This window comes from Lucilia cuprina, chromosome 3, assembly GCF_022045245.1.
Source record: "Lucilia cuprina isolate Lc7/37 chromosome 3, ASM2204524v1, whole genome shotgun sequence".
In the NCBI taxonomy this organism is placed as follows: domain Eukaryota; kingdom Metazoa; phylum Arthropoda; class Insecta; order Diptera; family Calliphoridae; genus Lucilia; species Lucilia cuprina.
In genome coordinates, this window is record NC_060951.1 from 52,160,944 (window position 1) to 52,182,363 (window position 21,420).

At 26.6% G+C, this 21,420-nt stretch overlaps 1 protein-coding gene and 2 long non-coding RNA genes across 3 annotated transcripts in view; 2 read left to right on the plus strand and 1 right to left on the minus strand.

Annotated features, from left to right (window-relative positions):
• The window catches only part of LOC124418856, a 141,036-nt gene extending 120,797 nt beyond the window's left edge, over positions 1-20,239 (plus strand). The window contains exon 3 of the long non-coding RNA XR_006940264.1: positions 19,544-20,239. This is a non-coding gene — a long non-coding RNA (uncharacterized LOC124418856). The remainder of the gene's footprint in view (positions 1-19,543) is intronic.
• Positions 8,697-9,366, plus strand: LOC111683184. Its single transcript, XM_046946539.1, has 2 exons — positions 8,697-8,980; positions 9,069-9,366. The coding sequence occupies exons 1-2, from the start codon at positions 8,756-8,758 to the stop codon at positions 9,168-9,170; spliced, it is 327 nt and encodes a 108-aa protein (XP_046802495.1). The 5' UTR covers positions 8,697-8,755; the 3' UTR covers positions 9,171-9,366.
• LOC124418854 lies at positions 10,500-11,234 on the minus strand. The gene is made up of 2 exons (XR_006940262.1): positions 10,979-11,234; positions 10,500-10,915 (listed from the first exon to the last, which is right to left on the minus strand). It is a non-coding gene; the product is annotated as an uncharacterized LOC124418854 (long non-coding RNA).
• Positions 20,240-21,420: the final 1,181 nt, after the last annotated feature.

Below are 21,420 nucleotides of genomic sequence, written 5' to 3' on the forward strand. Positions count from 1 at the left end.
GTGCGAGTGTTTATGTAGTTAATGTGGTGAGACAACACATTTACAACGATTTTCTGTTATTTTTTTCATCTTCTTTCGTATAAACATTTGTTACATCAATAATGTTGTAATTATGTTTCAAATATTTAACATTTCTTGTTTTTGCTGCGTACATTTTTGCATTTACTATCTATTTACCGTTGTCGGTACGGATGTGGTTGACGTTTTTTGGTTGTATTTTGCGGCAGAAATTTTTCACTCCGTTAATAAGCTTACAAAGGTTTCGTTAGACCCCTTACACACATGCACACCCTTACGCGAATCCACAAATATTCAGGGAGTATGTTTAATTTAAATTGTTTATGCAAATAGTGAAGAGATTATGGATGAAGTAAATACTTTTAGTTTTTGATTTTAATTATTGTGTTAATTGTAATAGTTAAGAACAGGGCTTAAAAAATGATCGAGGGTTAAAATTTGACAAATTGTGTCAAAACATATGGAAGTGGCATCTAGATCTAGTTTTGAAAAGTGATCACCGCTTTAGTAATAGGTGGAGGTAATATCAGATATTTTCTAAAAATTGCTTTTAAGAGTTTGCGCAAATAGTGTCTGAACATACGGAAGCGCCATCTAGATCTACCTTTGAAAAGTGATCACCGCTTTAGTAATATGATGGTGGGAGGTAAAATCAGATATTTTCTAAGAATTGCTTTTAAGAGTTTCCGCAAATGGTGTCTAAACATACGTAAGTAGTCCTAGATTTTGCTGCATCACTTTCTTGGGTATATTGAGTTTGTGCTGATGATTGCAACGCTCAATAATATTGGTGCTATATTCATGTAATCCTTCATATCAAATTACAGATCATATTTTTGAAGTTAACTCAATAAATTTTGTACGGAAACAAATCCAGTTGAAAACAAGTATGAATGTATAGACGCAAAATAATGAACCGATTTCAACTGTTTTTAATAGCGTTCTTCCTTGAACCAATAAAAGAAGATATGTCTCCCCACTATAGTGGTGTAGGGTATAATGATTAAAATGGGCCCATTATTTCTTCTAGACCCCAAAAACTAATGCTTAATATACTGCTATTTTTGCAACATTTACAACAATTAAGTTTTATACAAGAAATAAAGAATCCACCAGCAGAATTTTATAATGATGAAGATATCTGCGGTTTTTAAGAAATGTGATATAAAAAACAAACAGACAAATGGACATATGTAAATGGACTCAGATGTCTTGTTTGATCCATATACAAAGATTAGAGAAAGTCGGAAAATTTGTAAAGAAATGACAAGCTTAAAATTACTTATAACTGGTGTAGGGTATCATATAATCAGTCAAGCCCATCTAACTTACTTAACTCATTTAAACTTTTTATATTTATATTATCTCTTTTAAAACAATTTTGTTGAAAAAAAAACATTGCCGTTTTAATTAATAAACATTTTGAATAATAAATAATCAAAATCAAAAAACACCAACTGACCCTTCAAAAATACATAGAAAATTCTACTTGAACTTAATGCATACACAATATATATATGCAACGTGTCTAGACAAAAACACAAAATTATGTATAACAATCAACAAAACAAACGAAAAAAAATATACATCCAACACTTTAACACTCCTTGAATTGTTGCACTGCCCCCAAAACACGGCAGGTGAACAACAAGACACTAAAAGTATTTAATGTTCAACAGTATTTTTGTGAAGTATAGCTGGTGCTAAGCTACAATAAACTATTATAAATTATAAAGTTCATAATTAAAATGTATTAAATTCAATTTACTACAAGACTAAAGTAAACCCCAGACCGATTTTAGATTGCAAGGAAATAGCTAGAAAAAAAATATACAACAATATAAATATTAAAAGTAAAGAAGTTTTAGCAGGAAAATATACACACATACATACATGTATGAATGTACATGTATGTGTGTGTGTATGTGTTTGCAACAGCAAATTGTTGCAACAAACTATGTACAGGAAACAACTTGATAGTTAAGATTCAATAACAACAATAGTAACACCAGCAAACAAAATTATCTAACGTTTGCATCATAAAACTTATCAAGAATAAAAAATATACTAATAAACTATACAACATAAACTAATACATACGTACATCCATAGATACTTACTCAGATTTGTTATATTCTTGCCCTTACTATCTTCCTCTAACTCGATTGTAGAAAAGAAACTTTTACAGATAGAATTTAACACTTAAAGAGTTGTTATGAAATTACAAAAATTTATAAAATATACAAGAAGAAAAATTACAACACTTACTATGTATTACACTTATTTAGCAATTTTTACTCTATAGCAACAAATAATTTTATTGCCAACAGTTTTAGTGAACTGAATATAACTTTGAATTAAAAACAGCAACTATACAGGAGCGGTCAATTTATAAAGATACACAAACTAAATAGCAAATATTGTAGTAAAAGAATTTACGTAAAATATAATAACTCAGGTTTTTATTACAATTTTATATAATACAAAATACAACAAAAACTTTTGCTAATATTTTTACAACATTTCACTTTACACCCTCTTGGGATGTACTTGAGAAAGGGTGGAGGCTGAGAAGGATTCTTTATAAAGTGGGGCCTTTGAGTTTAACTTGTTATCAAAATTAACTTTCGAAAATGTACTGAACAGGGATATCGTTATGAATATGTTCATAGGGTCTTCTTTCGAAAATGGCTTAAATGTACATAACGAATTAAGAAATACAGATATTCGCATAATATTCGATATAAATATTTTTTGTTAATTCATATATCACTTTGACAAATACTTTTTTTAAATTGGTCCATAATTAGTCGGGGCTCCCATATAAGGCCCACTTCCGATAACTACGTAAACGGAAAAATATCATTACTAAACGAAAATATCGGAATGAAACATTACATTACATTAGATTTTTTTTCAGTTTTGATCCCTTAAAAGGTTCACTTTCGAATTAAATTAAACACACCCCTCTGCATAAGGTCCACTTCTTATATATTTATAAAATTGGACATAGTATGTTTTGTGTATCGATATTCTACGTTTTTATGGACCTGATCAAAATAAGATCCATGTATATTTTTGTTATAAACGGAAGTAAAATTTAAATTTTAACAATTTATTATATTTAAAAAGTTTTTTTTTAAATTCGACAACGTCAACGTCATAGTACTGTAACCTGTGTTTACATAAATGTTCATATTAACCAAGAGTTTATTAAAAGGCCCCTTAACTATATAGCCTTAATTCGACCTAGTCTTTTAACGTTGGTTATTAAAAACTAATAAACTTTATAACATAAAAACCGAGAGGGGAAACAACATGTACTCAAGCAACTTAAAGAACATGTTTAAAAACTCAAGTTGTTCGTTTGTTATATCTTTATGTACGATAACGGTAAGTGCAGTTATTGCAACAACTACGTAAGTAAACTTTTTAACAATACAGCTACAGCAACATAAACTAATAACTAACCACAATATTCGGGGTAACAATCTCAAAGTGGGAATATGATTTATTGGCAAAATAAATTATTTAAAATACTGAAAAAAAGCTTTATTTGATTATTAAATTTTTAAATAATTATAAATTTTACCGCAAAGCTTTACCTCTATTCAAATTTACAACATTATGGACTAGTCTATGAAGTATTTAGTCATTCTCTAAAACTACTGGGCTTAGCAAATATTTTTATTTCATTTTCCGAATGTATGTTTGTAAATGTATAAATAGTTTCGTAGTATAACACTTAAGTTATGTTTTCCCTTTTTTTGTTTTGTTTTGAAAATGTGAAAATTAAATTTAAGTTTTTTCCGGTTGTTGTTTTTTTTTCATAATTTTTCAACATTGGAAAACCCACTTGAAAATCTACTAAAAACCTCCAACTAAAGAACGAAAAAAGAAAAACACTTAACGCGTATTATGATTGTGTGCGCTAATGTATGTGTGTGTGTTTCGAAGTGCGAATGTATTTTGAGATCCGTTGTATGCATGTGAAATTTGGTTTTATTTCATTTTTATTTTAGAATTTAGTGTTTTTTTTATAGAAGTGTAAAATTTATTTAGCTGTGTGGTTACCTGAAGTTTTTTAATACAGTATACGTGTTTGTTTTTCTTCACTTTTTTCATTTTCTAGCAATTTCATTGTTCTTCCTTTTATTTTGTGGCAGCTTAATATCTATGTATTCATGTAGTATGTGTGTATCTGTGTGTTAAAATATTGTTGAGATAGTGTTGATTTTTGCAAGTCAACGACTTGTTTTCTATTTGTATTTTTTTCTCGGCCAATTTACAATGAATTTGTAGGATATTTTTTAATTTTACTTTAGCTTTTTACCTTTACATATTCTAGTATTCATTGTTTTCTTAGAGCTATGAAAAAAATGTCGAATTTGTTTATTTTTATTTTTGTATACTTTTTTGTTAAAATAATGAATGATGTTTTGTTTTGAGGTTTTTCTACAAAAGTGTTATGGTCAATTATATGAATACACACGAAAAAAATGAAGTTTTGAGTAATATTGAACTACAATGATCACTTTTATATGAACACAAAAAAAAAAAACTCCACCATATATATGAATAATATTTTATCACATACTTTTTTAATTTTTAAAACAATCCGCAAAACTTGTTTTTAATAAACAAGTTAAATAAAAATTTAAAATAAATAATCTTCTGTCCACAACAATTCTTACCTTAACAAAAACTTACGGCCTACTTTGGTGAAAACTGCCAAAGACACAACAAAATTTGATTAATTATAAAGATGGCACCCTGAAGATAGGCAATCAACTTTGTTTAAACAAAACCAACTTATTTTAAATAAATTAAAAGTTAGCTTAATATCTCATAAATGATGCAAAAATTATATATACAAAAAATATATATGCAATTTTAACATCAACGTCAAGCCACCAACATAATGGTAAACCACAAATTAATGTAACAACTTCTTGTGCAACAAGCACTATCGCGAACACCTGCAACACAATAGATTTTCAACTCAACACACACAAGTAGCAGTCATCATTATCAAAGTGGCAACAATAAGAAACTTTGGAGAATGTTGCTAATGCGAAAATGACTTGCATCAAAATGTCTATACAGCTGCACAATGAGCAAAAAGAAAAGCAAAAAAAAAAAAGAAGAGAATAACAGAAAGAAAAATAATGAAATTTGCTGGGGAGAGAAAAACTAAGATGAGTGAAAGAACACACCTTGCTTTCCTTTATACAAAGCAAACTATAGACCAAATGGTCTGAATCAGTGGTTGTCACAAAGGCAACATAAAGAAGCCAATACAATTATGTATGTCATTTCAGAGATCTTAAAACTTGATAATTCTTGTGAAGGATATCGATTTCTATCGACTCCTGCTTGCCATTGAAGCCTACCACTGTTCTATATACCAACACTACCGCAAAAAAAAAACATACTTCAGCATTCACTTAATGATTTAGTGAAAAAAACAGACTTTTCTGTGAAAAAATTTTCCATATTTTAAACAGAAAAAATGAATAAAATATGGAAACATATTTACGAAATACTAAATTCTTCTTTCCTTCCTTCTTGTAAAGTGACTTCCTACCGAAAAAAGGACAAAGTAAGAAGTATTATATATTAGTATTATATATTTAGGTGTACGAAAAAATAATATTTGGTTAATTAAATTGAATACAATTATGTTATTCGATCGCACTTTATTTAGGTGTGGTCATCTATCTATCTATCTATCTATCTATCTATCTATCTATCTATCTATCTATCTATCTATCTATCTATCTATCTATCTATCTATCTATCTATCTATCTATCTATCTATCTATCTATCTATCTATCTATCTATCTATCTATCTACCTATCTATCTATCTATCTATCTATCTATCTATCTATCTATCTATCTATCTATCTATCTATCTATCTATCTATCTATCTATCTATCTATCTATCTATCTATCTATCTATCTATATATATCTACCTATCAGTCTATTCCTGGATTCTTTGCAGGTATCACCTACGGATTCCTACTTCATACTGTGGGAACGGAAACATTTTAACATTTTACAAAAACACAACCTTCCATTACACCATGGCTTCCGTTTTACAATTAAATTTTTTTATGTTTATACTTATTTTTTCTGCAATGCCCTCTAGATAAATTAAAAGAAAAAAACAACTGAAAATACTTAAACACCAGAAGGAGAGTATTAAAGCTTCTGCATTCGTTCTCACATTTTCATCTTCATTCTCTGGAAGTGGCCTAGAAAATTTACTTAGGTGTTTTGTGTGTATTTAAGCGTTGTGGTAGACCGAGTAGTCGGTCAGACAAACTGTTAAAGTAAAGACAAAAATCACTGGGTAGGAGACAAAAACAATAAGTAAAGGAAAATGTAAAAAAGCTGGCTATAAGTGCACGAGAGCATGAAAGATGAAAAATGCTTAGGTAGGACCTTACGTTTACAAAGTGTAATTTATTAAAATAGTGCCAAGAAATGTTTTCCTATGCTTGTCAGATGCAAGAAAGTAGTAAATTTTATTTGTATTTTATTTTAAGTTAGCGTTTTAAAAACAAGATTGTAATTTAAATATTTTTTGAAGAAGTTTGTTTATTCGAAGAGCACATGAAATTTTAAAATGACTATGTATATATTTGTATGTTATTTATAATTTTGTTTATGGTAATAGTAAATGTAAACAAAGAAAAAAATGTAAATAAATGTATCGATCACATTAACCACAAATAAAGCCAAGTATATAACAAATATTTAATGTAAAAAGTAGTTTGTTTGTTAGTCAGTCAACCACCGAAGCTGTAGATACTTATATGGTACAAGAATTATTATTTTTTTAATTTTTAATTAAATATATATATGTATATGATAATGTCCATGAAAATTATCACGTTATTGCTGGTGACATTTTTAATATTTCTTTTCCAAAAGTTGGAATGTTACGAAGTAATGCCAAATTGTGAAAATATTGATTATAATTCTAATTGTGTTTACATGGATCCTAAAGAAAGTGTTTTCGAGAAGAAAAGATTTTTAAAAGGTGGTTTTAATCCAAAACCTAAACAGGTTGGCTATATACATACACATTTACATATGTTTATACATATGAAGTTTTCTTTTAGAAATTCTAATACTTATTTCACTTGCTCTTTTAGGCTAAAAATGTTAACAAATCGGAATATCCATGGTATCACTATAAAAAATATTTTCCATACTAATGAGTAGATATAAATTTTCTGTGAAAAGAATACATATTTAAATTAAAAATACATATTTAAATAAAAATATAATGAAACCCAGATTTGTTTACAAAATTAAATATTTTGGATTTAGTGAATTATACTCCATTCACACGATGCAATTATTTAGCTCCTACAAAATTGCTGTTGCGTATTATACAAGCTGTAATTTATCCAGTTTGAATTAATTACGAATTACGAATAAACGAGTGTCGTCTTTTAATTTTATCGGTTATTTATCATAATCAGATGTTTGATTTAATTTTTTGGAGAAAAAATAGAATTACAAAAAGTGCAAATAAATAGAAATTATTTTACTAATTTTAATAGACTATTGTAATTCAGAGGCTGAATTAAGTTATTCAACGTGTCTTGGAATCTCGGTACTATGCCCTTAAGCTCAATTTTTTAAATCCGTATACTATTAAGTTATGATTGAATTATTATTATTATTTTTTTTAATTTTATAATTTTTCGTTGTATTAAATTATATATTTCTCATTGATTTGACAAACGCACGTTGATAATTTGACAACAACATTATAAACTTTGCTGTTAATTTAAGTCCACTCGTTAATAAATTTAAAAAGTATTTTTTTTCTCTGTGAACACGTTGCACGATCTCAGTTGTACACAATTTGCTCAACAACAAATTTTTTTGTTTATTTCGGTAACAACAAAAAACTGAAAATCAGATATTAATTTTGTCATTCCGTTTGTAATACATCGAAAAATTGATCATAGACTCTGGGTCCTTTTTAAATTCTAAGGCGATCTTGCCATGTCTGTCCGTCCATCTGTCTGTTGAAAGAGCTAGAGGGTTGAAATTTTACACAAATATTTGAGGCTTCTAAATATTTTTTTAATATTAATTAATTTTTTCGAATTTATTCTCAGATGATACTTATATTGTCACGAACCAGCATATGAAACACTGATTCGCTGCGTTATTCATAAAATGACTAAGACAATAACCGCATTAATATTTTTATAATCTGAACAAAGTGGTTCTAAAATTAGTTGAATTAGGGTTCTCTGTATGATCAAAATATAATAAGAACTTATATATATTATGATCTAGTCTATAGAGAAATGTTTTTTTTTTTTTGTGCGGTAATCCCTAAAGAGAGCAGGACTAAAAGCTTCTCCAAAAAAAAATGTAAATTCTCAAAAAAATGTAAATTCCCAAAAAAAAAAGAAATGTAAAGTACATTTCTTTTTTTGGAATCTACTTTTAAAAATAATCCAATTTAAGTTCTCTCCCAGAAATTACTTTAATCTTGAATCCAGATTATTAACATAATATAGTTGATGAATTAAAAAAACAAACATAATAGAGCCACCCTAATTAAAATTAAGTTTAAAAATAATGGATTCATTGCAAGTCATTTGTACACACATTATTATTGTCTTATTAGCGTTTTTGTTTTAATAAGTATCTATTAGAATAAGTGAATGTACGGAATATTATTGTAATTTTCAAAATATGGCCAATAATTATATTATATTTACAATATTAATAATATTCCTAATAGTGCCGTTTCAAATTATAGACTGTTTAAAAACTAAACTGTCCAAACGTGGCATTTTAGAAGTGCCATTAAATTGTGAACATTTCGATCACAATGATAGATGTATTCGCTTAAAAAAATACTTAAGCACTTTTAATCTTGAACATCTGAATAAAAAAAAATTAAGACCATATCCAAAAGTAAAGTATTTTATTTTTATTAATGTTAAACTAAAATCTTTTTACCGAACATATAAAATAATATTTTAATTATTTTATTTATTAACAGCACAAATTGATTAAACATATAAAAGATGTAATGAATGACGCAAGCCACTCTTTATGGTTAAAGGAAAAGTTTGAAAATTCATTGAAAAATATTTCTTTTTAATATTTCTTTTTTTCTATATTTTTACTTATAATAATATTAAAAATGAAATTAATAAAACAAGAAAATGATTAATAAGTATATTAATTCCACATTTAGCTTAAAACAACTTAACTAAACTTAATCGAGAGTAATATTACAAATTGTAGATTTTTCTAAAAGCTTACAAAATTTACTTCTTAAAAGAGTATAAACATTAAATATTACTGGGCTCTGAAATACATAAATGTTTAACAAAAAAATTTTTAAAAAATTAACCATAGCAGATTTTTCAATATTTTCTATCCTAATTATTTTTATTTTACTTTCTCGTATACGTATCTATTATTATTTTATGTTATTTAGTTTCAATTAAAATTGATTTTTCATTCAAAATATTTTGAGCAGACAAAATATTTAACATTCACAAAGTATGATGAAATAGATAAGAAAAGTTAGTAAATATTTTGTAAAATTTTTTAATTATTATTGAAAACTACAAAATTGTTAATTAATAACAAGAGAGAACAAAATCAACGTTTCCTACATTTTGCAAAATTTTAAATTTTGTAACAGCATATTAGTGAACATATTTTTAGGTAAAATTAAAAAAAAAAATTATTTCAAATCGTGTTTTTCTAGGATTTCTACAATATTTTTGTACAAATAAAATTGTTAAGAAAATAAGTTTTAGCAAAAAAAAATTTTTGCATAAATGTCGCTTCTGGATATTTGGAATAAAATATTTTTTTATAAAAATAACAGTATGTATTTAATTTCTGAAAGTGGAAAGTTGATAGTAATTCTAATAAAATTTTATGAATTGATGTATTTTTGAATAAATTATATTTCTTCGGAATGTTTTGTAATGCACGTGAGAGAAATGTAAGAACAAAATTTCATCAAGTTGTCTTTTTATATGGACACACATATGGACAGACTCAGAAATTGATACTAAACCGATACTTTAAGGGCCAATATTATGAACGTTACAATTATCATCAAAAACTTAAAATTCCTTCCTATTGTGGTTTTAAAAATTAATACTATGCAAAATTGTATTTCATAGATCCTAGTATTTTGTTGTTAAATCGAAATTTTTAGATATTTATTACAAAAAATTCTAAATATGTAAATACCAAATTTGCAGTAAAAATATGAAATACAGAGAAAACATAAAAAATTTTCTAGAAAAATTAAAAAATATGCTAAATATGCTTTAAAAATTTTGGAAATATGCAAAATATATGCAATTAAAAGAAAAATATGCAATTTATGGATTTATAATAAAATATGCAACTACAAATCGACGGAGAAGGTGTTTCAGATTTTAAATATGTAAACAAGATTGAATTGCAATTTTTTTAGCATTGTTATTTATTATTACTCATCGAGAACAGTAGAATTGAAATTATGTTATACCAATATAAATAATAACGATTCATACTATATACAAACATATTAATCATGATTCCATAAAAAATGCATAGTGAAAACACAACAAGTTAGCTATTTGTCACATCAAGTCTTTTCACATTTTGATCTTTACCTTTTTCCTGGTAATACTGCGACTTTTTATTAATGTTTTTCGTAAATAGAATACTGTTAAAAAAAAAACTCGTAAAAAATTTTAAATTAAGGATTTAGGAATTTGAGTACTTGATTTTTCTTGCCTAATGAATTTTTTCTTTGATTTTATTTAAATTTTCTTGATCTTGAATTACCTTGGCATACCAAGGTATTTTTCCATCTTTAGTAGTTTTTATCCCCTAAGTAAAGAGAAATTCATATGTTAATATGCTTTTTATTTCATTAAAATTATTTTATATTACCTTTGTCTTTGGATAAGGTTTAAAACTTTTCGTATGGAATTTTTCATAAATTGTTTTGGGTTGTTTGTACACACAATTTTCTTCATTTTGATCGATATATTCGCAATTTGACAATACTTTTTTTACAGTACTTTTTACATTATAATTTTGAACTATTTGAAACATGTTTAACAATAGAATTATTAATGTTATCGAAAAATATTTTCGGATCATTTTTTTAATATTTTAATATAATTATATAAAATGTTTGGCTACAGTTTAGATGATGTGTTGATAGAGACTATGTTAATCGTAGATAAATATTGTTATTTTATACAAGTACATATACAAATCTGTTTAAAAATAATAATATTACCGTAATTGATGAGAATGTTGAATTCCATAAGCGAACACCTAACGCTAGTGCTAGAATTATTATACCTTAAAATACCTTATCTTTTAATACATGTACTAGCTATACCCAGTGTACTTTGCTACCCTAAAAGCAAAATTTTTAACCATTTCTTTACACATTTTTCGCTTTGTATGAAAGGTATCACGACCATTATTTATGGTTCGTCCATTCATTATTGAGGTGGATGTATAAATATCTTTCCTAGATAGATATGAATTTTATTTCTAATTCATAAGGAAGTTGCCATACCCCCTATTTCTAATGTATTAGTTCTATAGAATGTATACTTGAGAATTGTTGAAATTGGTACATTATTTATATGAAGTTTTTCGAAATCAGCGATCATTCGGCATAATAATAGAAATATTTCTAAAAGTTTGATATGACATTGCCCAGCAAAAAAACTACTTCCAAAGAAGCGAAAAATGAGTAGAATTTACTACATGAAAGTATTGAAAAATACCTAAAAAAGTGATGATTTTAACACAGACATGTTATAGAAGGGATGTCCTTTTTATTTCATTCCAAATTCACTACTTCTGAAGTCATTCGGAAAATAATATTTTCATGTTATTTTCTTTGAAGTTATTTGGAAGTGAAATTGTAGTTTTATATATTATAACTAATTTGGCTTAATTTTAACACATAGACACCTCTACTACAAAAGCTAAAAAAAAAACATTTTTTTAATCCATAACAATGCAAGAATAAGAAAATATAGGATTGCAAAAAATAGTATTATTTTTGCTTCTTCATTAAACATTACTTCAACAAAAAGATCTTTTACCTTTGATCGACATGAACAAATATTGACGTCAGCACATATAATTTATAGATGGTATCTTAGAATAAACCAAATTTTAATTTTTTATAGAAACATTAGCAAACTGAGGGCCGCCCTAATATAAATATAATCCATTTTATCGAAATTTTGTGTTAAAATTTAAAAAATAAAATCTATACAACCATAATATTTTTATGACATGAATATTAAAGTTAAAATACTAATTTGAGCACTGTAAGCTTTTATAGTAAAAAAATTCCAAAAAATAGTTTTTAAAACAAAATGAAATTTACTTTCACATAAAAGCATAAAATCACAATACTAAAAAGCTGAAAATAACTTTACTTGTCTGTCTAGTTTAGTAAAATTGGCATATAAAAATAAAAAAAATATTATTTACCCCCTAAAAATAAACTATGTCCATGATTATAGCATATAAGGATTTTGAAAAAAGCAACGATAACAACAGGCTGAAATTTAAAAGGATATTGCAGGATATGGTTTTAAGTATGTTTAGTTATAGGAGTGTTTGGATTTTAAAATCTACTCGTATTTATATGAATATTTAAGTGAAAACTTAATTTCACGCTTTGTAAAATTCATAGACAAAACTACAGGCATGTATGAGTACTAGTTTAGAGATTGTTAGTGGGTGGAGAAAACAAAGAAAATAAATATTAAAAACAAAAAAAAAAACAGGATCTAAAGGCACGCACAAACATGTTTACAAAATTCATACATACATATGTATATAAAAATATAAACTAATGAATGCAAAACCATACAGGATTTAACAAGATAATATGGCATATAAAGAGGAAAATATATAAAATACTTAAACATTCTACTCAATTTTTATGAATGACAAACTACTCTTTTGTACTCAACAAAAAAAGGGCAGAAAAAACATAAATTGTCATATAGAAAAGGCAAAATTGACATCATCAAATTATATAAAATATTGAACATAAACTAGCTCTCGTTTTGCCTTAAAAAACTTTCGCTCTCTAAAGGAAGGATAATGGTGCGGAATTTGTTTTTTAAAGTATTTTTCTTCTTTTTTAAATATGTAAATTAAATTAAAAATGAGCACTTCCGAATCATGATTTCGCCCAGACTCAAATGAGGATCGGTTCGGAATATACTATAGCCTCCTCAGAAAATAATTTCACACCTCACAATACACATTAAACACAAGTATAGAAGTAAAATTCTAATTATAGACTACATAATAGACTGCAGTATACTATAGACTATACAATAGATTAAAATACAATAGATTAGGCTAGACTATAGACTAGACTATAGACTAGACTATAGACTAGACTATAGATTAGACTATAGACTAGACTATAGACTAGACTATAGACTAGACTATAGACTAGACTATAGAGTAGACTATAGACTAGACTATAGACTAGACTATAGACTAGACTATAGACTACACTATAGACTAGACTATAGACTACACTATAGACTAGACTATAGACTACACTATAGACTAGACTATAGACTAGAATATAGACTAGACTATAGACTAGACTGTAAACTATACTGTAAACTAGAATATAGATAAGACAAAATTTTTATTTCTCCTTAACAACTAAAACTATTTTTGGAAACAATCATACTTACTTACATACAGACAAATTACTCTTTGTCCGATAACAAATATCAGGTACTTACACGCTTCCAAACATATGTATATGTATGAAAAGTTATGGGCTTACTTACATACATACATACATACACACATACATATATACAAATTTGTATCAGCCATATAAATGCAAAGAAATTATAGTAAAACAAATAATAAAAAAATTTCTACTACATATTTACTTCATAATATACATACGAATCCAGATATCTGGTCCATTTTTATTTGTACTCTCATACATACGTATGTATATTCGTATATACACTAGCATTGGTAAAAGTTATAATGTGTGGTTTATACAGTATATAGAGGAAACAATAAACAATGAAATTTGTTGTTTTCTTTTATGAGTTTGTGCTTCTTTAAAAGAGCAACCCAAACTAACCAAACAAATTATACTTACATGGTCCTTTGCTGTAACTCATAGATATTCATTTACTTGTAAATGTTCTCATTTCGGCATCAAGTCTTTTATAAATGTGCCCTACTTAATAAATTTTTGTAATTTAATTTACTAGGCGTTTTATTTATTTCGATAATTGTAAGGTTTCTCTCAAAAGTTTTTTAAGATGTATGATGGTTAAAATAGATCTATAGTTTTATGTAGCTGCTACACTACCAGACGTTTTAATTTGGCCCTTTTAGATCGTAATTATATCAAACTTACAGCCAATTTTCATTTGACTTGTAACTATTAATGACACGATGAAATTCTGCATAAATAACTTTTATATAAATATTAATCCCTCTGCACATATTTGATCGTAAGCCCAATATAAAACTTATTTCCGAGAATCAGGTTTTTATTATTAAATTTCGAAAATAACAAGGTAAAATTCAACAAAAATGCTTTTTTATAAAAATAAAATATATAAAGTTTTTGATTTACCTACATAAAAGGGTATCATATTGACGACCATGGCCGACCATACTTTCCCACTTGCCTTACATATTTTAGTTTTATTTTGCCAATTTTAGTGTCTTGCAATTTTTCGCATTGTCTTGTTTGTCATGAAGTAGGATTTATCCATAACATACCCACACATATTCATAAATGAAGACTTAAATCTAGATTTAAAAACCCCACTAGTTCTACAAGTAACAATTCCCTTTTATTTGATATGATATTTTACATATTCAATGATCTGTGAGTATAACCAATCTGCTAATCGAAAAATTGTCTTCAGATCTTAAAAAGACCGAGAATACATGTAATGTGGATATAGAAATGTTGCGCTAAAGATATACAATGACTCCTCCTAAAACTGTTGGGTACGTAAATGTGTTTATCTTCATGTCATTGTATAAATGTATTTGTTAAAGTCCTCATTTGCTGGAGGATAGTAAAAATTACTTAGTACGACTATAGAATAAGAATAATTCCTTTCATTTAGATTTCTCTATTGTTTGTTTCTCCAGTTTAATGTTGTAATTTAGTAATTTCATATTAATTTATTTCATATTTATTTGTTAAGTGTTTCATTATGTTTTATGTAAATAAATAATTACGATTATACAATTTAATCTTTCATGTTGAAGTTGGAAGTTATTTTTTAATGAAGTAAATAAAAGAGAATTTAACATTTTTAAAATCTAACGCTCGTAATGGAAATTATTCAGGAAAAAAGAATCATATTTTTTAATTATGTTTATCGAAATCGGTTCAGAACTGTGAAGGTTTATTTTCAAATATATTAAAGGCTATAAATAATATTGTCATAATATACAATTTAAAAATTATTTATTCATTTTGGAATATTAATACAAGACTTCATACTATTTCTTCAAAAAGCTCCGCTGAAAAAGATCAGCAGTCAAAGACTTTGATTTGCATAAAAACTTAAAAAAAGCTCTCTTCAAGAAGTTTTCCCCAGTTGTCGCAAATTTTTGTAATAAGATGGAAAATTAATATAGATTTTGTAATAATCAGAGTAATGAAATTTTTTTTATTATCATTTCTCTAAAAAATGCAAAACTTTAATGTTCTTTGAAAATAATTATAGGGTCCATTTGATTTACTTTTTTTTGTTTGATTTTATAAATTTTTTATGTACACAGTAAAATTTTTCGGTATGAATCTTATTAAGATAATATCGGGTCCTATAAATACACAAAAAAAGAACTTCCAAAAAAGCGAAAAAGATATAGAATTTACTCCATGAAAGTACTGAAAAAGACCTGAAGAAGTTATTATTTTAACACAGGCTTGTGATAGGAGAGATGTCCCTATTATTTAATGCCAAGTAAAAATAAAACGAAGTACTTCCAAAAGAATAATATTCACAATCACTTTAAAAGTAGCACTAAGTGATTTTTTTACCTTCGTAGAAAGTAATGTTTATTGACGCCCAAATAACAAAAAGAATACAACATTTCTTTATATTAAAGGTAAATTTCATGTAATGAAATTTCTTGAATTGAACCAATTTTCTATGGAGTTTATTGATAAATGCTTGTGATTTATTTATGTTGATACTATTTGAGTCAAATTTGTTGTATCACTTCCTAATAACTTACAAAAAGAACATAAAAATTACTTCCAGAGAATGACTTCAAATGTAATGAATTTGGAATTAAATCTCTCCTATCACAAACAAGCCTGAGTTAAAATCATAACTTATTCAGGTCTTTTTCAGTACTTCCATGGAGTAAAATCCACTTCCTTTTCGCTTCTTTGGAAGTTCATTTTTGCTGGGTAGTTTAAAATAACTTCTTTAAACTATTATATATGTATATGTTTGAATAAAATATATTTTTCAAATAATAACGTATTTTTCTCCAACTTCTAAAACAAAATTTTACTCTTACTGTCAAGAAGAACCTACAAGGAATGAAATATTAAAATAAATTACATTTATTTTATATTATTCACCGGTTCCAGGAGTAAAGTTACATTTTGACTTCTGCGCATAATGGTGTGGTGAATTTGTGCTTCTGCTGAGAAAGAAATCTGCAGCAACAAGTGGTTTAATTAATATATAACGAGCACATTTTGGGGTGAAAACAACACAAGAAAATAAAGTATTCAAGGGATATTTTTCGTTATTGCAAAGACTTAAATTGCATTTGGAAATAATTATTTTATACCCCATTCCAATATTTTTAACCATAAAAAATTAATTTTTTTTTATCATAAGTAAAGCTTTTTACATGTGTATAAGCAATATCTACTAATTTCTCACGATCTATTAAAGCTTTTTTCATTTTGATTTCTAGAAAGTTGTTATGGTTTGAGACTTTGCTAACATATTCGTAGTTAAAGTTTTTTACTTAATTTATCGATAGACTGCATCACTACCGATCTTGTGTTGGTCAAACTCTAAACAACTCTGTTTTTAAAGGGTTTGTGTTCTCGATAATAACTTAAAAATTGAGATTATTTTAAATTTAATTTAAAAAGGAAATTTCAATGCTCATATAATTAAATATATTTCATGCTCAGCTGCAAAAAATTATAAAATTAAAAATTTATGTAAAAAATCAATTTGTTATTTTTATATTTCATGTTATTTTCAAACTTAGCCTGTAACTATTTAGTGTTTTATCATTTCGTATTCCTTAGAAAAAAAAACAAGTATGAATGTATAGTCGGGCATGACCGACCATATATATATCCTATCCCAGTCAGTAGGTAAAAGACTTGAATTATTTTTTAAATAATAAAACATTTAATTTTTTATGGGGGCTAAGCGAAATAATGGACCGAGAAGCGTTCGTCACGGAGACAGAAGTTTATCCTGTGCCGATTTGTATACTTTTAGGTGGGTGTAGGACAAATACTTTTATATGTTACAAAAACCAGCACTAACGCATAATACCCTCCAGACTATATACATATGTACATTAGGGTATCTAAAAATTTAAATTTTTAGATTAAAAATACTTGTTGAAAGCACATGAGATTCTTAAAAAGACTGTTTCCTGGGGCACTCTAATTTATATACATATATGGATGTTTTTATGTCATTGTTGTATACAACTTTTTACGATTTTACAAATGAATACTCTTGTTTATCTGAGATACAGGACAGTGGATTGTAAACTAAATAAAACAATTGTTTTGAATTATACAATTTGTAGAGTTAATTGGAACTAAACCATTTTTAATCGAGTTTATACGACTTTATCTTCCAAAAAATGATGAAAATTTAGCACAATTTATTTTGTTCCACTGTATGACATTATCTACCAGTTGTATGTTTTTTTGAAAACTAAAAGTTTAAAGTTTTTTTTTAGATTTCTATTCCAAACAAATAAACAATTGTTGTGTGTTTAATATTTTTATTTTCTCATTAAAATTATATGTATGAGTTTTATAGTCAAGGGTATCGTTTAGAAATGGAAATATTTTCACATTGTAACATTGATTTTTTTGTTACTCCGGAATAATAGTTAAAGTTTAGTAAACTAAAAGTTAGTTGTAGCTTAAATTCTTAAATGATCTGTAAAATGTCCAAAAATGGACACAACATTGAAATTTATGGAACTTATTGCATAATAGTGAGTTTTTTTAAACTAAATTGTTTAGATTTGTATATTAATAAAATAATTTTAATTAAATATAAGATATTTTGTAGCATATTCTAATGTTCGGAAAAGAAATAAATGATTTGAAGCTCGTATTTAATATTACATTTTAATAATGTTTTTCAAAAGTCTGTTTGATGGTAAATTGTTGTTGAAAATTTAAAATTGTAAAAAAATATTTTAACATATATAATATACAATTGTCCAATTCACAATCGATTTCGTATCGTTGTATGTCACAAAAATTTTTTAAATAAAATCATTTGAAACAAAAATAAATTAATAATAAAAATATTACAACATACAATAGTACAACACCGATTGTGTATGGGACAAATTTTTTAAATCGGTTTTTTTCTATTCTATTTTTATTTGGCTAGACTGATATACAATTAAACACTATGGGAACTACTAAATAAGTGTCTTTAATTAAAACAATGTGTTTTTAATAGTTACAAAATCTTTAACAAATTACTTAATAACCACGCAATAGACACACGATATCTAATATTAAAAACTAACTAAAACTTGTTGTGCCCCCTGAAGAGATATTGTTTTATATACGATTTATATGAGTATTATCTATAAAGTCATATAAGAATTTCATTATAAATGTAAATTAAATTTACAATATTTACAATATTTTTACACTATTTGTTAAAAGAAAGTTGTTAGAAAAGAAAATCGTGGACATTGTTTGAATACAAAACAAGTATTTATACGAGATATATGTATTTACCCAGCAAAAACATGGTAATGACTTCTACTTAATCAACCACTTACTTTTCAATAACTACTACCAAATGTCTGGATTACTAAGTAGGAATCTAGTAATGTTCTGCATATAATAAATTATGTTTTAGCTTTGATATATTGTCTTCAAAGTTAGTTTTAAACTAATAATACCCAGCAAAATCTTTGCTTACAATGATTACCATTAAGTAATGACTTACTTTGTAGGTAAAGTTTAAAAAAAATCAAAATAAAGAAACAAACAAAAATAAAACAGTTACTTAAGGTACTTTGGTCGTATTCTCAATGGCAATTTTTTCTCTATTTTCGTGCGAGCGTTCAGAATCGATAAAATTATATTTCTATTTGACTTATTTGCCCTGTTTTCATTCAACAATATTATAGAACATAAATAAACAAAATATTTTAATAAAACGAATTTAATGAATATTTTTTCTTTACTTTCAGGTAAATCATGCTATTAATTGAATTTCATAAGGTACGTACAGCATATTCAATACTAAACGAATTCTGACTAATAGAAAATATTAATTCCCCTAATGCCACAAAAATATGTGCTTACAAAACTACTTACTTTTAAATGACTACTACTTCTCGTCTGCATTGCTTTTAAGATGTATGTATATACTTATGTCTATCTATATGAACTGATCCTCATAAAGTTTGGTAGAAAGAATTTTGCTTATATGAAACTTATTTATGTAGAATTTCATTTATTAATTTTTAAAACAGTTATAATTGTTAAAGCTGTTTCTCTTCGGGGTGCTACTTGTATGGAGGCTATTCGAAAACATTGACCGATATTGCCCATTTTTAATACTAAATACACCTTACCTGTATCAATTACTTGTTTCCGTTCGAACTCTATAGTGCTTTCAAGTGACGGACGGACAGATATGGGTATATAATATTAGAATTAAATAATGACCCAGAATATATATATTTCTGTGGGTCTATGATCAATATTTCGATGTGTTCAAAAAGGAAAGACAAAATCAATATACGCACATCTTTTTTGATGATGGGCTATACAAATTTTATAATCACGCTATGATTTAGACCATATAAATATTATATAAAAGTCCCACATTGAGTTTTAGAGTTTGACAATAGTAAGGTAGATTCTGATCTGATTCTTATGAAATTTCGTACAGATATTTCGATTATTACAAAAATTATTATTCTCGACTTTTATAAAGGCTTTCTCATAAAATTTGGTAGGGAAATTTTGGTTCGTATAAAGGTGATTTATTTTAATTATTAACTCTTATCCCTATGCGAACACAAAAGTCGATACTCATTTCCAATACCAAAAAGTGCCATTTAGCTCTCTAGCTTCTCTTGTTTAGGCCCTATTGTCTTTGTACATTTTGATATACATTCTTCCTATTATTACTTAATATATGGTCATAATAATGTTTTATTTTCTTTATCATAAACCATTATTATAATTCTCTAATAAAATAATTATATTGTCATCGCCCTGCTGTATTGCAATGCAATACTGATATTATGCAATAACTAAAGATGCATGTAAAGATATAATACATCTATGGTCGATATACGAGCACACAAGTTGTTAAACCTATTAGCACATTTTTTTTTTTTTTTGCATTTCAAGCTGCATTCATTTAGTCTGCAGTCATATAGTAAGTCATTTACTTACTCATCTACTTCTCTTTACTCTACTCTACTAAATAAACTGACCTACAGCAACTTTTGGTTTTACTTCGTTGACTTGGTTGCTTACACTACTACTACCACTGACATTTCCATTACTGCTGTAAGCTGCGCTTTGTTCATTCATTCAAACCAAACACAACAATTTGGTAATACCCAAAACCAAAAATAAAACAAACATTAAGAAAAAAAAATAAAATTATTAAAAGAGTTAAAATTAAAAAAAATAACTTGTTATTTGCTGTGTATGTGGAGAGTGTTTATTTAGTTTTCAATACGAAAAAAGTCTCCACTTTGTTGGAAGTATCTATAAACATTGAGCTACTAGCTAGCTGGCTTTAAGCTGTATAATATATCTGCTGAGGGTATTTTGTATCGCGGTACTATAAATGGTTTAGTTTATTTGTTTTCATACCCCACACTACTGGTAGGTATAGTGGAGAGGCCATGTGACATGGGTGCTGATGTTAAAATATAACGATGAACTTAGAAAAACTTTGAAATTAAAAAGTCATTGTCCGTCCGTCTGACCATTTATGCTTGTAATTGATTTTAAGTCAACTGAATGCAATTTTTACTTAAGAAACTGGATAAAATCGGAGTACTTTAAATGACCCCTTAAATTAAACATTATTGGCATATTT

Bases quoted from the DNA above. Each gene is read 5' to 3' on its own strand.
- LOC111683184 (XM_046946539.1), top strand. From the start codon at position 8,756: ATGGCCAATAATTATATTATATTTACAATATTAATAATATTCCTAATA. The intron at 8,981-9,068 runs GTAAAGTATTTT...ATTTATTAACAG, and splicing joins AATTAAGACCATATCCAAAA to CACAAATTGATTAAACATAT.